Source organism: Saccopteryx leptura, chromosome 3 (genome assembly GCF_036850995.1).
Source record: "Saccopteryx leptura isolate mSacLep1 chromosome 3, mSacLep1_pri_phased_curated, whole genome shotgun sequence".
Lineage (NCBI taxonomy): Eukaryota > Metazoa > Chordata > Mammalia > Chiroptera > Emballonuridae > Saccopteryx > Saccopteryx leptura.
Window position 1 is genome coordinate 115501874 of NC_089505.1, and position 17482 is coordinate 115519355.

Sequence of the window (17482 nt, forward strand, 5' to 3'; positions counted from 1 at the left end):
GTCTCAAAACACTCTTCCAGCAGTAAGCTAGGAAGTCATAGGGGTTCAGTTTATTCATTAACCATCTCTCAGAGACCACTGTGCTTGGCTGCTTGATTTTCAGTAACTTGAAAACTATTTTTAATATATCTTGTCCTTTTTTTTATTATTTTAGGCGAGAATATGAATTTAGTCTCTACTGTTTTGAATGAACAGAAGTCCTGAATTTGTACTTTTATTTAGAACATAGACTAAATTCAAACTCAAAGTAAAAAATTGACAGTTTGAGGAAATAACTATTGACCACTAAAGGAAGAGAGATGTAAATAACTTCTTAATGTTTAGCTCTGTTTAGCAGCAGAAGTCTTTGCTTATCAGTCTTATCATGTACTGATATAGTCAACATCATCTATGCATTGTGTGAGGCACTTAATCCTAAGTGGGAAGCTCTGTATAACCTCTGATAAGCTCCTAAAACACTCCCCACCCCATGGGATTCAGTGCCAGTATTTTTATGAAAAAAGATGATTATAGCAGAAGTATTGAGAAACAAATACTGCTCTACTTTCAAGAACTGTCCAAAGGCTATAACTATACTGCTCACAAAAATTAGGGGATATCTTACCACTTCATATTCATTTTGAAATATCCCCTAATTTTTGTGAGCAGTGTATATACCTTATCTGTCTGATTTAGGAGAGTTAGTAAAGATTAGTTATTGTTTACAGTAACCCAGAATATCTTCAAGGAGGTATTATTTGGAATAAAGTTGAGAATGCTGCCAAAACTCATACTAAGTCTTGAGTCTCATTCTTGAGTTGATTCTAGGGCCTTCAGGTGAGAAGCCCAATGGCTCCCACCTCAGGTTTTGCTTGGCTAAAGACCATAAAAAGCTTACTAGCCTCCCACCTACTAAATATGTTGACAATCAATTAATTACCTGCTTGAAGCAATGGACAGGCGCTGGGACTGAACATGTTTCTTTTAGGTATTTGTCCCAGGTAAAATGACCTGTAAAGGAAATAGAAATCTCTATCACAGTCAACTTCCTACAAAATGCTTTCAGGATGTGATCTACACTTTTAAACATTAGGCTATTTTCAGATTGTTTTGGAGTGTAAGAAAACTTACTTTTCTCTGTTTGGTCTCAAAGGAATATTAGGGTGAGGAATCTATGTGACCTGAGTGGATCATTTTTATATCAATGTTTTTAAATCACGGTCTAAAGATGACCTGAAGTGTTTTTCATGTTAGTTCCTAAAGTGATTCAAAATGCTACAGCAAGATATACCAGTGTCTCAAGGAAGTGCCCAGGAAGCTCCTGGAAAACAGAATAGAATAGGGAGTAAAAAAAAAAAACAAAACAAAACCAAAAACAGGGAGAAAATGGACTCCTGGAGAGGTTGCTTATTGCCATCAGGTGATACCATTTAATAGACAATATAGTTGGACCCATCTCAGCTCAAAAAATAAAAATAAAAAATTTTTAAATCTGGAAATACGAAGTAAGAGGATTTGAGGGCAGGAAAAGCCAGAATGAGTGAGATCATACTTGAATCCTCAGTCTGAAACTGGCTTTCTCTCACTCTCTCACCCACTCCCACCCTGCTCCCAGCCCTGCCAATGTTGCATTGCTCTGACGTGCAAAATGACAAAGATCTGGTAATTTAGAGAAAAGTAGGTCCTGGGTAGCATTTCTGATGATAGTAACTAAGAATAAATTGAGGGCCCCATAGAATCTTTTAACCTGTTAAAGTGGACTTAGAGCCTCTCAAAGTTTAAGGAACACTGCATCAGGGAAACAGTCTTTAAAGTGACACTATCCGAGGGCCAGAGAAACATTTTAAGTTAAAGACAGGCTGCTGAATACATATCTTATTGGATCACAAAAGATTACCAAGTTCTTTGTTAAACCAGTTACCATTCTCCCCCTAATACCCACCTAGAGGAGACCCCATGATGGAGCAGGGAAGGTCCCAGAGACTCTCACAAGCTAAAACACTGTAGCAAACCAGCATTTCTTGACGTTTCCTCTGCAGTGGAGCAGCACAGGGCCCCTTTGGACCATGCAAAAAGCACCAGATGCTGGGAATAAAAATGAGTCACTGAATGATGAAATCTAAATCACTTCAAAGATGATGCCAAGACTATATACTCTATAGACTTCATAGGTTCTGTTTTAAAACCAATCCCTTTCCCACCACCATTAACCAAGCCAAATAGATTTGGCCAGAAATCATAATTCGTTTTAAGCCATTTCATGAACTGGCCAATGATTAATCATCATAAAGAGACAATTAGCCCTTAGGATAAATGAGATGGATATTTCCTGGAGTCAAGAGTTAAAGAGCTTATCAGAATTAATAGTGTTTGTTCATAACTGAGATGGCCCTAATACAAGGACTGATTACATTTCATCACTATTTGCTGTTAGAAAAAGGAAACATTACAAATTATTATTCCATTCTTATAAATAAAGGATTAAGTCAAATAGTAAGTCTTGGATAGCCAGCCTCCTGTAACTACTGAACACTTCAAATGTGGCCAGTGTGAATGAAGAATTAAATTTTAAATTTGAATTTAAATGCCTACATGTGGCAATGCAAGTCTAGAGGTTTGGTCAGTCCTGGGTAATTGCTTGTATTAGCTTGAATTCTGACCAAAAGCACCAATGAGACTTTGGTTCTAAGAATTATAGCAGCATCAGGGGTACCAAAATAATTAGGGTATTCATTACAGTTCTCTATTACATATATCAATCCCTCTTATACAGGCAAGAAACCTCACATTTAGGGAATACCTTATTACCAACTAAATGAAAAGAAATCTCTTCATTAAAAGCAATTCACCCCATGAAGGCTGCTTGGCTTGAATCATAGATAGATTAGTATTTTCCTTATATTTGACTGCTTACACTAGCTAAGGATTAGTCCCCTATCATCAAGTAAATTGCAAATTAAGTTAATTTGTAAGAATATTTGAGCACCTACTGTAAAGCCCACGATGTAGTCAAATATGTCTGCCATGTCTCCAAGCACTAAAATAACTACAAAAGAAATAGGACAGGCAGAAAGTATGTATCAGGGGTTGGTAAACTTTCTGTAAAGGACCAGATAGTAAACATTTTATGCTTTGTGGATCATACAGTCTCTGTTACAAATACTCAACTCTGCAACATAGCATGAAAACAGCCATAGAGAATGTGTAAATGAATGAGTATGACTCTTTTCCACTAAAACTTGACAGAAACAGGCAGCGGACTAGATCTAACCTGCTTGCCAACCTCTGGATACATCGACTCCCAAATGTTGCTTATTGTTAGGATTTCCTGAATAGTTTTTCTCATTTCTTTAAACATAGCTCTGGGCCTCATCTTCAAAGGATCCCCACCTTCAATAGCTCTGAGAATCTGTATTTTCAAAGGCTTATTATGATTAACATCTGTGTTTATAAACTACCAGTATAATTGAAAGAATGTGATATTAAGAGACAGAAGATGGTCCCGGCCAGTTGTTTCAGTGGATAGAGCATCAGCCCTGTGTATGGATGTCCTGGGTTTGAAATCCAATCAGGGCACACAAGAGAAGCATCTATCTGCTTCTCTTCCCCTCTGTCTTCCCCCTACTCTCCCTCTTCTCCTCCTACAGCCAGTGGCTCAATTGGTTCAAGCATCGGCCCTGGTGCTGAGGATAACTTGGTTGGTCTGAGCACATTAGCCTCAGGTGCTGAACATGGCTTGGTTGATTCGAGCATCAGCCCCAGACAGGGTTTGCCAGGTGGACCCCGGTTGGGGCACATGTCTGTCTCACTATCTCCTCTCACTTGGAAAAAAAAAGAGAGTCGAAGATGCCAGTTAAAGTCTTGTTTCTACAAATAATTATCTTGGGCTAATCAGTTAATCCTTCCAAGCATCAGTTTACTATCTATCACACACAATTATACATATACTCATTCATTCAATAAATATTTATTAAACTTCCAAGTGCAAAAGCACTGTGTTAATTGTTAAGGGAACAAGGTAGACATGGTTTCTAAGTTCATGGAGCTTGCAGTCTAAAGATAAGTAGATATATTAAATAACAACACAAATAACCTGGTATAATTATAATATATTTAAGTTAATGAGGTTGTACACGTTGCCTTGTGAATGCAGAACAGGGAAATCTAATCCATACTTGGGGTCAAGAATAATTGTAGTCAACATTATTAAGTAATACTGTATAATGCTCTAAAAATTTAAAGCAGTTCAATGAATGATGTGCTGAATTCTAAGGGCTGGAATAAGATAGGAGGTACTTGCCCTTCTGGAATAACATTCTGGTGCATGATAAGACATAATTTACACATAAATAAGTAAGGTAATAAATGATAAGAACGCAAAGAAAATAAAATATAGGGGTACCTTGAGATATGAACAGACCAACATACAAATTTTTTAAGATACAAGCTGTGACTCAGTCTGTATTTTTGTTCGAGATCCGAGCGAAATTCCGAGATACGAGTCGTGATTTAGGAAGCTGTCGCTAGTTGGTGCGTTGGTGCACAGGTCCAGTATCGGCAGTTTGATATATAAGTTGACTGACTTACAAGCTCGGTTACAGAACAAATTAAATTCATATCTCAAGATACCACTGTAATACGATGTGCTAGAGACTGGGAACTATCTTAGATGATAAAATTATGGACAGATGCTCCACAGAGGAAACATGTAAACTGAGACCTTTCAGATGGGTAAAAGCCAGCCATCTCATTTATATTACTGAATAATATTAATGAAAATGTTTTATAAACTGTAATTCACATGACACAATAGTTACATCTGTCTTTAGGAAATAAGATCCCCCAAAATGTAAAGCACAAGAAATCTATCTAGTTGAATGCGTGAATCTCTTTCTTCAACAGTCATTCATTCAACAAATACTTATTTATTATCGAGCCCCTACAATATGACAAGCCTGATTCTAGGCACTGGTGATAGGTACATAGCAAAGAACAAAATAGTCAAAGTCTCTGCCCACATGGAGCTTACATTCTAAGGAGGAAGAGAGGCAATAAACAAACAAACAAACTGTATATTAGCTGGTCCAGAGGGTAACAGAGATACCAGATAATAATTATACAACCCTAGCCCTTTTCAAATAAAGAAACAATAAAGCAAAGTAAGAGGGAAATACAGTGCCAAGAATGTGCGTGCACTAGGCAGGATGGTCAAGAAAGAAATCTTGATGAGATGATATAAACGTTAAGACCTGAAAAGCCTCCTCCAGCCTCTGCTTCTATACTTCCAATGATGAGAAACTAATTATTTGCTATTGCCTAATGGTATAAATGGATAGACTTTAACTTTTATAGTCAGCCAAAGTCTGCCTTCTTCTATTTAATCCTAGACATATATCTAAACTTTCTACTTATGTCCTAAATCCCTCAACTGCTCCTAATTTCACTTGGTTATATCAGATACCTCCACTCAAGGTGGCATCTGTCCTGGCCACATTCTTCTGTAAGAATTCTATTTTGTCTCACCGAAAGTGTGCAACCCAAATTCCTAAAAGCAAAGACCAGAAATTCTACAAGATGACTGTCTGAAAAATGTTCCATTGTTTATATGTATCATAATTTACATAACAACAGTATTTGTTTAAATACTATTGATGATCATTTAAGTGTTATCTAATTTTTGATGAGTATCTTTGTGCATACATCTTTAACCACTTTTAAGATTAAATCCTTAGAGTAAATTCCTAAGAGTGATATTAATGGACAAAGTGTATGCATATTTATATTTTGACACAATATAATTCCTGCCAACAGTACATATGACTATGTTCTTTGCTAAAACTGTTTTAACCATTTCTATTATTTTGATAAATCTTAATGAAAAAACAAAATACTCATGCTTTTATTTGTAATTCTTTTATTACTAATAAAGTTGAAGATATTTTAGGCTTATTAGTCAATTTATATTTTTTTTTGCCATTTTTCACTGAGGTATTCTTCTGTATACTCAGATTCTAAGAATTCTTTGTATATTAACGATATTAATCCTTTCTTACTTATATATGTTGAAGATATTTATCTCAGTCTGATGGGATTGACCTTTAATTTTTCAACCCTTTTTTTTTACTTCTAGTTTTTACAACATGCTTTCCCATGTTTTCTTCTAGGATTTCTCAGATTTTCTTTTCTTTTTTTACATTTAAATGTTTGCTCTAATTGAAATTTATTTTGTGAGCTAAATGAGGCAAACTGGTAGCTTTCCTTTTTATCTATTCAATATATGTGCTTCAACATCATTTACTGAATCATCTTGCTCACTGATTTAAAATGTCACTTTGATCATATGTTAATTTCTTGTATACACTTGACTTTATTTTTGGACTCTATATTCTGTTCCTCTCATCAGTCAGTCTATTCCAGCACCAGGCTTTGTTTCATATAATTTCATAATCAATTTAAATATCTGATAGAGCAAGTCCATTTCATAAGTCATTCCCTCAACCCTATGTTTTCTTGGCATTTTCAATGATTAATAAGTTACGGCACATCTAGCATGAATAAAACCCAGTTATTCTGAGATAGTCAAAGCTAAATTTTAGAGATACACAGTACTTCATTCTCAAAACATTGTACACGGGCCTTTTAGATCAATAGCTTGATATTTGTTAATGGATCATTTAAAGATAAAATACCAAACCAGAAAAAGAATTTGACTTTATCCGTCTTCCCAGAATAAATCCATCTATTTCCTTGTCTCCTAGAACCCTGGTTGGCAAACTGCGGCTTGCAAGCCACATGCGGCTCTTTGGCCCCTTGTGTGTGGCTCTTCCACAAAATACCACGTGCGGGCGCTACCTCGATAAGGAATGCACCTACCTATATAGTTTAAGTTTAAAAAATTTGGCTCTCAAAAGAAATTTCAATCGTTGTACTGTTGATATTTGGCCCTGTTGACTAATGAGTTTGCCGACCACTGCAACCTATAACATCATGTTCACACCTTTATTTTCATGCTCATCATATTTTATCATCATAATTATTTATGTAAGGATAGGGGCTATCTTTTATGAATTTTTAAAAATCATCACTGTTCAACATAGTGCCTGAAACTTAATAGAGGCTAAATACAAGTTTAGTGAATGAAAAGTGAGTGAATGAAAAACGGCAAGCAAGTAACAGTCCTGTTCTTTTCTGGAGCAGTAAATTCACACCTGGTATATTAAATTTAGTTCTGGGAACTATACTTTGGGAGGGATAAAACAAACAAAAGCCTAAAAGGTGGTAAAGGGAAACAAAGCCATGTCACCTGAGAGCCAGCTGGAGGAACAATGAACCTTGAGCATGAATAAGAAAGCAAAGCCTTCCTCCATCCATCTAATGAGTATTTATAGTGTGTACCAAAGCACGATGTAGGAGCTGGAGATACAACCATAATCAAAATACTATTCTTTCCCTCAGAGAACTTCACTCTAGGGAGGGACAGTGCCTAAACAACCAACTATATGAACTGTGACAAGTGCTACACTTGGAGATGAGGGTGCTATAGGAGCACCTAGAGGTTTGTGGAAGGATTCCCAGAGGAAATAACATCTAAGAGTCAGCCAGAGAGACAATTCTTTTATTTTTGTTTCCAGAAAGAAAGAAGAGCATGTAAAAGGGCCCAGAAGTGACAAAAAGCAGTTCTAAAACTGGAATCTTTTGGTATAGCTACTGGATGGAGTTTAAAGAAATATTTAGAAAAGAGGTTGTAAATAAAAGCAGTGTTTGGGTATCAGAGAGCTTCATACACCACATCAAGGAGAAGAGGAGGCATTGAAGGGTTCTGGGGGGAGTCATTCTGTCTGCAGTGTGATGAAGATGGACTGGAAGAGGGTAAGGCTGAAGGCAGGAAGACTAGTTAGAAAGCTGTTCTAATAATTGTTGATCTGAGACAATCGTGGTCTGAACCAGGACAGTAAGAATGGCATAAGAAGGCAGTCCCTAGAGCTTCTTTCTAATAAGTAGAGTGCATGAAAAATTGGGCAAAACTACTCCACATGGCCCTAAAAATTATAAGCATAAAAATAGAATTTACAAAGAAACAGATATAGACCAAATAATTATTTGTCTAAGTATGATATAAGTTGCCTAAGGAGGCTGTAAGTCCCCGAGTATTTTGAAGAATTCAACACAAGACAATTTTTAAGAAATTCAAAATGTCAAATTTTGAAATTATGGGCCAATTAGATTGTCTTAAGGCCTCTTCCAAACTCTGAGACCCTAAAAATCTACTAAATTTCATTTCAGTTTGATATCTGGGGCTGCTCTTTATGCTTGATGGGCAAAATGAAATATGCAGGATTAATTTATCAGAGAATATGCCTAGCTGTGCTACCTCTACTCCCATAAGGAGAAATATACTTTCAAATTTTAACATCACTTTATATACTTTATTTTAAATTGAGTGTCCACTTCTCACAATTCCCTGTCAACAAAATAGGTTGTTTAAAATATACCTTATGTTGTCACTGGACTGTAATTGTTATCATCACAAGCAATCAAAACAGCATGTATCTCTGAGTGTCTTTCATTTGCCTGCACCATCCATTCTATGTTCAATACCTCCCACGGTCATTATACCCTCGAAAGTAGGTTTTATTCCCATTTTAAAGATGAGGAATTTGGCTCAGAAAGATTAAGTCATTTTCTTGAAGTCACAAAACTGGTTACATGGGGAATAGGAATTTGAACCAATTTGGACCTGTCTGATTCTTAGGTCCATGTTTTTTCTAACACAGACTAGTACAGAGGTCCCCAAACTTTTTACACAGGGGGCCAGTTCACTGTCCCTCAGACCATTGGAGGGCCGGACTATAAAAAAACTATGAACAAATTCCTATGCACACTGCACATATCTTATTTTAAAGTAAAAAAACAAAACGGGAACAAATACAATATTTAAAATAAAGAACAAGTAAATTTAAATCAACAAACTGACCAGTATTTCAATGGGAACTATGGGCCTGCTTTTGGCTAATGAGATGGTCAATATCTGGTTCCATATTTGTCACTGCTAGCCGTAACAAGTGATATGACGTGCTTCCGGAGCCGTGACGCGTACGTCCTACGTCACTGGAAGTAGTACTGTACGTGAGTGATGCCGCCACATACAGTACTCCAGGAGCACAGGATGCGGATGCGGACCACCAATGAAAGAGGTGCACCTTCCGGAAGTGCGGCGGGGGTGGATAAATGGCCTCAGGGGGCCGCATGTGGCCTGTGGGCTGTAGTTTGGGGACCCTGGGCTAGTACCTTAGCTTGAGAAGAGTTTTAAAGAACAATAAAGCTTGATCAGAAGGTGGCGCAGTGGACAGCATCGAACTGGGATGTGGAAGGACCCAGGTTTGAGACCCCGAGGTCGCCAACTTGAGCAGGGGCTTGTCTGGTTTGAGCAAAGCTCACCAGCTTGGACCTAAGGTCGCTGGCTTAAGCAAGGGGTTACTCAGTCTGCTGTAGCCCCACGGTCAAGGCATATATGAGAAAGCAATCAATGAACAACTAAAGTGCCGCAATGAAAAACTGATGATTGATGCTTCTCATCTCTCTCTGTTTCTGTCTGTCTGTCCCTGTCTATCCCTCTCTCTGACTTTCTGTCTCTGTTAAAAAAAAAAGAATAATAAAAAGTGACTATCATCTATGTTTATCAAGTGCCAGGCCTTTTCCCTGCATTATTTCATTTGATTCATATCTTCAGCTCACATTCATAAAATGCTTCATTCAAAGAAATGTGACTTTAAGTCTGAGGATAGTAGCTGAACAGGATGAAAATAATAATCCTCCAAATTTGAAAAGTATTTGAGTTTTTAAGATGTTTTCACATCCATTAACTCATGTAATCTTCTTAACAAGCCTGTTAAATAGGCAGAATGGATTATTATCTTCACTTGACAAGTCAGAAAACTAAGGATCAGAGTCACGAAGTTACTAAGTGGTAGAGCTGGCCCTCAAAGAATCCAGAAGTTCTGGCTCCTTATCTAGCGTTCTGCTACTTTACATTATCTTCTTTGTTGGTGGGCAAGAAAGGCAATATGTTATTGGAAGAAAAGGCAGGGGAAGCAAATAGATGGTAGTCATAGCTGAACATCTAAAGTTGTAGTTACAAAATATACACAAATACTTGAATGAAAATTGATAGAGGCATTTGGCTATCAATATTCATGTAACATGTAGAAAAATTTTAAAGAACTCTAGGGAGTTAAGGCTGATGTGTATCTAGAACCTTGAAAGTTGATCGAGAAATATTAATATGTTTTGTTTCTCAAATCCTAGATCAAAAGTACACTATGCAAGGATGAAAACCAAATGCAATATCAATCTGACTCTTATTATTTGATATTTTAATATTTTAGTTTTTATTTAGTAAAAACATTTAGAAAAAATTTAGGTCTAATTTCAGTACAATATCTTTAATAAATAATTTATTTGGGGCAAATCCTACCAAATTCTGAATTATGGATGGTGGGAATCTTAGTTCTGGATTTAGTGAATTAAGAAGTCACTTCCAGCCCTGGCCAGTTGGCTCACCGGTAGAGCATCGGCCTGGCCTGTGGAAGTCCCGGGTTTGATTCCTAGCCAGGGCACACAGAAGTGCCCATCTGCTTTTCCACCCTTCCTCCTCTCCTTTCTCTCTATCTCTCTCTTCTCCTCCGTAGCCAAGGCTCCACTGGAGCAAAGGTGGCCCGGGTGCTGAGGATGGTTCTGTGGCCTCTGCCTCAGGCGCTAGAATGGCTCTGGTTGCAACAGAGCAATGCCTCAGAAGTGCAGAGCATTGCCCCCTAGTGGGCATGCATGTTGGGTGCATGTGGGAGTCTGTCTCTCTGCCTCCTCGTTTCTCACTTCAGAAAAATACCAAAAAAAAAAAAAAAAAAAGAAGTTACTTCCAGTTTGGTTCAGTTGCCATCTTTCTTGTACTCTATATAATTAAATCCCCCACCCCCATTTTTGTTAGCTTGGTCTGTGGCCTCCTGATAAGGAGAGTTTGATGTAGCAGCTGAGATGAATTACACGGGCTCCTTAGGCAGACAGGAACACAGGATTCAATAGTTTATGAGACAGCGACACATGTAATTGTTTTCCCAGTTATAATCTGATCCCTGATTTAGTAATTTCCCTTATTTAAGAGAAACACAAGAAAAATATCTTACCTAGCTCCAGGATGTCAATAGCTTCTATAAAAAAAAAAGTTACAGTATAAGTCTTCATGACAAACATACTGAAATGACAGAAAGGTGATAGAAAGATCTGGGGTAAAACAAGGGCTTGAGAGCTGTAGTATAAGTATCTCATTTTAAAAGACACTGAATTTAATAATAATAGTTGTGGAAGTACACCGCCCAATTCTGCCTTACTCCCAAGCCTAAATTCTTAGAATCTGTGTATAATCTGAAACCTATATAATTATGTTAACCAGTATCACCCCAATAAATTCAATTTATGGGAGTCAAGAGAAGGTAAGCAACTGTGCCTAAAAGCTATGAAGTTAATTTGGGAGTATTTGTACTTAGAATCTAAATGTCCTGATTTCTATTTCAAAATAAGCATATTGCTTTTGACAGATATCTCTATAAATGATAACATTTGTTCTTGTTTTAACCAGTGAGTTCTTTGTACACTCAAAGGTTTAATGGTAAGAAATGTCAAATAAAAGTCTTGCACGCTAAATAGTTTTTTTCCTCTTACCTTGATGTTGGGATGCAGACTCCAATAGATGACCATATTTGTGTTTTCTAACATTATTCCAGTCTATTTCTGTGGGAAATAAGAAAATAGTCATGTGCAAAGAAGTATACAAGAGTAATACTTACCAATTTAGCATGTATTAATAGTTTCTGATAAAGTAATCTACTTCTAAGACTCTATTCTAAGAAAATAATCCAAAATACATTTTAAAAAAGGTTTATTTTAAAAGCTTCAGTAGTGTTTATAAATAAAAATCAAGGTGGGGGGAAGCATCTAAATGTTCAAAAGAGAAGACTAAGTTATAGCAATACATTCACTTGGCAAAGTAGTTTGCAGCTGTTAAACTTTTACAAAAGCTAAACAACAAAACAGAAAAATGTTTAAGTTATAATGTTATCTGGTAAAATATGGGATCAAATACAATATTCATGGAATACTAACAATTATGTAAAAAATTAAAAAAAGAACACCCCTGTTATGAGCTAAATTGTGTCCCCTCAAAATTCATGTTGAAATCCTCATTCTCTCATATCTCAGAATTTGACGATTTGGAGAGATGGTCTTAGAGCAGGTAATTAACTTAAAATTAAGTCATTAGGGTGGACCTAATCTGACTGGTATCCCTTTAAGAAGAGACAATTCAGACACAAACAGGTACAGAGAAAAAATGATGTGAAGACACAGGAAGAAGAGAGACATCTACAAGCCAAGGAGAGAGGACTTAGAAAAAAACAACACATCCAAACACTTCAATCTTGGACTTCTAGCTTCCAGAACTGTGAGAAAATAAATTTGTGTTTAAATGACCCAGTCTGTAGTCTTTGTTATGGTGGTCCTGGCAAACTAATACAAGCCTAAAAAATTATCATAGAAATAAAGGCAGAAGTAAACAGCAAATATAAACAACTGGTTATCTTTGGGTGGTGGTACTGTTTTTAACCCCCTTTCTATTTTCTAATCTCATATATTTAATTTTTTTCTATAAAGAGGTAACATTACTCATATAATGAAAATACATTTTCCTTGTTTGAAAATTTAGATTCATCTACTGACTGTCTACTACTTTCTCACCACCAATCACCCATCATGTGATCACTTTTCTTACCCAGCTTAGATTTCACAATCCCTCTTGAAAATTACTTCCTAGCAAATATTCTTGACTCCTTCCAAGCCTCAATCCTAACTCTGGTTAAAGCCAGTTATCCAACTGTACCATGCCTACGCCAACAGCTCACAAGGGCTGAAGAAAAACAAATGCAACTTACTGGTCTTACTTTAAACTCACGGCCATTATTCTCAAATGCTACTTAACACCATTAGAAATCACACATTTCCCTACTAAGTTTGCTTTTCTACTTTCAAAAAAAAACCAAACTCATATGCTTTTCTCTCTCTTCGTACTCTAAAAATTTTCTCCCTCACCTCTGAAAACAGAAATAGGAGATAGGAGCCTTCTACATACCATTCATTTCAGAAAGGTACAGATCTTGTTCAGTGGTATGTCCCCATTGCTAGTATAATAGTAGGTTCTCAGTTAACATTTGGTGAATGAATGAAACTACTCATTCATCCTTCTTTCTGACTGTTCTCCTGCAGCTGTGGATAAAGTGTTCTTGTTTTCATCAAAAGCCAACCCTCAATTTTTTTTCCAGATCCCATTTCTTCTCATCCTCTTAAGGACTTTGCAAGTATTTTCCTTCTAATAGATCATTTGCATCAGTATTCTTATAACTCCATCATCTATCAAAACAAACACATACAAAAACTCAACAAACATTCCCTCTTAATCCCACATACTGGACTTCTCCATGTATAAGACACACCCTTTTCCAAAAAAATTTGGGGTATAAAAACTGGGTGCGTCTTATACAGTGGTTGTGGCATTTCAAATGCCATAGATCAGTGGTAGTCAACCTGGTCCCTACCGCTCACTAGTGGGCATTCCAGCTTTCATGGTGGGCGGTAGCGGAGCAACCAAAGTATAAATAAAAAGATAGATTTAACTATAGTAAATTGTTTTATAAAGATTTATTCTGCAAACTTAGCGAAAACCCGACATAAAGTACTTGTAATTATTATTATATGCTTTAACTTGCTGTAATTCTGCTTTATAAATTTACTTATAAAATAAAGTTACTTCCCTACTTTATAAATCACCATTACTGTGGAACTGGTGGGCGGTTAGAAAATTTCACTACTAACAGAGATACAAAAGTGGGCAGTAGGTATAAAAAGGTTGACTACCCCTGCCATAGATGGAACTGAGGATGAGGTAATATATGAAGACTGATTCGTCATCAGACACAGATGAGGACAAGCTAATAGATGGGAGTTTTGACAGTGATGAGGAATTGTATGAATTTTATGATGAATAAAACGAGTTCAATAACTTTATGTAATACATTTTTTTTCAAATTTTGGTCCCTAAAATTAAGGTGCATCCTATACATAGGAGTGTCTTATACCTAGGGAAATATGGTATATCCCTCCTGCTATTTTATATCCATCTATATATTTCTCTGCTCTCCTTCATAGGAAAACTTACTTTAAGAGTTGTCTATAGTCCTGGCCTTCTCACTTCCTCACATTATCGTCTCATTCAAACAGGGCTTTTCTGCTCACCACACCATTGAGATAGCTCCTAAATTCTTATTTCTAGAATGGCTTCTTGGAATTCCACACTTACACATAATGTTACCTACAGACCATCTCTATGTGGTTATCAATCAGTTACTTCAGACTGAACAGTTTGAAACAGTCTTGCTAAAACACCCCCTCTTACATGTTTTCATCAAATCAATTTTGACATGGTACATGCCTGTATAAATAAAGCTTTCAGCCTTTAATACAGAGAAAAAATTCATTAAATAAGTTTTCTTTCTTTACTTTCTTAACATTATAGAAATATTTTTAAGTACTGTATTTAAAAAGCAAAACTTCTAATGTCCTTTCATGACCTGGAAAATTCATGTTAATGACATCATGGCTAACAGAAAAGGATAATGAATGATCTAATTAGTAATGAGAAATTCCTTAAATTCAATCATTTCTAAGGCTCTTAATCCCTCTTACCTCCAGAATAGAGGGGTAAAAAGGTACTTACCACTAGGCTGCATAGTCAATGAACTAAAAACTGGTCAATGTGTTAAGTTTGGATTTATCCCTGGATCCACCAATACCTTGCTCTGACCTCTGACAAGTCAGTTTTTCTGTATGTTAATTTCTCCATCTATAAAATGGGGGTGAGAAGGAAGGGAGACATTTATTACTCTGTAAAGTACTGAGACTTTTAGCTATTTACAAATTAGGCTACATTATGAAAAATCGGACAGTTAAATACATTTTTTTTGCTTATTAGAGTATCTCTGGGTTGGATAGTAACTTATAGCAGTACCACAGGTTTAATTTAAGCCTCAAATACCCACAGAGATAAGAAATATAGATATTTGCTACATTTGGTCCCACACAAATATCGAATATAAATATAGTTTCCAACTAACCAGATTAAGCCAGAAAAAAAAGATACTAAGACACCATTAACATGGTATTATGAACTGATCATGCTCCCACAAAATTCATATGTTAAAGTTCTCATCTTTGACATGACTGTATTAAAGATAGGACTTTTAAGGAAATAAATAAGGTTAAATGAGGTTATAGGGGTGGGACCCTAATCTGAGGGACTGGTGTCTTTATAAGAGAAAGAGACACCAGAAATATCTCTATCTGTCTGTCTGTCTCTCTCTCCACAAACACATACAGAGGAAAAGGTCAGGTGAGGATACCTGTCTACAAGCCAAGGAGAGATGCCTCACCAGAAACCAGCCATGCTAACATCTTGCTCTTGGACTTCCAGCCTTAGGAACTATAAGAAAATAAATTTCTGTTGTTTTAGCCACCCAGCCTGTGGTATTTTGTTATCGCAGCCCTCCTTGAGGAATACACATGGTCATAGGACAAATGAGCCTGTAGTAATTCTCTGAGAGTACTGCATGCAATAGTCATCAGTTTCCAAGTTGCCCTAAAGAACCTTCACTCTTTTACCACAGTCTGATTGCTGATAAAATAGTACAAAACAAAATAAAAACAAAACAAATCAAAATATTGAACTGAAAGTTAAAATTTTATCCTGTTTTGAATCTCAATTCTATTTTTTCTTAAGGACTAATTTTCCATAAAGTCTATAGGCAAATAACTTAATTACACTGAGCCTCAGTTTTTTTAAAATCAGTAAAACAGGAATAGTAGTCTTTAATGCTACTTGCTTCACTAGGTTGTTGTGAAGAACAAATAAAAAATTGGCTTTAAAAGTGCATAGTGAAAAAAGAAAGTACATAATACAGATAATAGAGATTGTTAAGGAAAAACTTGCTATTTACTACCTTTCTCAGAGAGAAAATTCAGACCATGAATAATATTATATACTTAAAAAAAGGACATGAAAACCTTCTATTACTAACTAGCCCCTAAGGATTCTAATACTCACAATTTATAACTACCATAGCAATATCTGCTACAATGACTTTTACTTTGATTCTTTTCCCTTTGGCTTCCTCTTACTGTTGACTGGGAGCTTTAAAAATTATGATAATATGATATTCTTGGGGGAAGTGAAAGTGCCTTATATTTATTTCAAAACAGAGTAATGACAACACTAAGGAGCTGGAGTAAGAAGAGTAACCTGATCTTTCAATGTCCAGAGCCCTGAAACATTAAGAAAGTAGTCTCTGGAACATCCTAGAAAATATACCCTCTTTGATTTTTGAGACAACAGTGCAAGAGCATAGACTAGTAACATCTAAAGCAGTGCCATCAATAGAACTTTCAGTGATAATGAAAATGTTCTATATCTGCATTGTTTAATAGGTAACCACTAGCTACACGTGGCTATTCAGCACTTGAAATGTGGCTAATGTGACTAAAGAGCTGCATTTTAAATTGTTTTTAATTTTTTTTAAGTGAGAGGAGGGGAGATAGTAAGACTCCTGCATGCACCCCAACCAGGATCCACCCAGCAACGCCTGTCTGGAGCCAATGCTCAAATCAGCCGAGCTATTTTTAATGCCTGAAGCTGACATGCTTGGACCAACTGAACTATCCTCAGCACCTGGGGACAACACTCAAACCAATCAAGCCACTGGCTGTGGGAGGGGAAAGAGTGAAAGGAGAGAAGAGGGAGAGAAGAGGGAGAAGAAGGGAGAGAGAGACAGATGGTTGTTTCTCATGTGTGCCCTGAACCAGAATTGAACTGGGGACATCCATATGCCAGGTGAACGCTCTATTCACTGAATCACCTGGCCAGGGCCTGTATTTAATTTTTATTAAGTTTAAATAGACACATGTCCAGTGGCTACTGTATTGAACAGTGCAGTTTTAGAAAACATAAAGATTCTAATATTTCTGGAGACCCTTCAGAGAAAGATAATATGTAATAGAAAAATCTGCAAAGCTATGAAAGCATCCTTTTGAAATGTAAGAAAACAATCACAATAGGTCATGCCTTGAAGCAAGAAAAGGTAGAAAAAAATACTTCATATTTTGTGATATTAAGAAAAAAGTCAGTTGTAAATTATCACTTGTATATTAAAATAGCAATAACAATAATTATTAACATTATATATTTCTTATGTGTTTACTATGTGCCAGATAATGTGGTATTTCAGTAACACCATCCTCCCCAGTTTGATATACCACTTAGTATGTTATCATTAACCCTTTTTACAAACAAAGAATGATAACCAGGGAGGTTATCATTAATAGTCAGAAGAAAAGGCAGGATTTGAATACA

The 17482-nt window shown here is 36.3% G+C and overlaps 1 protein-coding gene across 7 annotated transcripts in view; it reads right to left on the minus strand.

Annotated features, from left to right (window-relative positions):
- SCMH1 (Scm polycomb group protein homolog 1) overlaps nt 1-17482 on the minus strand; it is a 166787-nt gene that overhangs the window by 94005 nt on the left and 55300 nt on the right. For 2 of the 7 annotated variants that reach the window (XM_066376010.1, XM_066376006.1), the window contains exons 1-5: nt 11695-11763; nt 11160-11183; nt 2970-3025; nt 1922-2064; nt 920-990 (exon numbers count right to left, since the gene is read on the minus strand). In XM_066376010.1, the coding sequence (XP_066232107.1) occupies nt 920-990; nt 1922-1997 (147 nt within the window). In that variant the 5' untranslated portion in view covers nt 1998-2064; nt 2970-3025; nt 11160-11183; nt 11695-11763. Of the gene's footprint in view, nt 1-919; nt 991-1921; nt 2065-2969; nt 3026-11159; nt 11184-11694; nt 11764-13156; nt 13435-14797; nt 14924-17482 lie in introns of those variants that run through there. The other 5 variants (XM_066376009.1, XM_066376004.1, XM_066376007.1 and 2 more) reach the window with 4 other exon arrangements.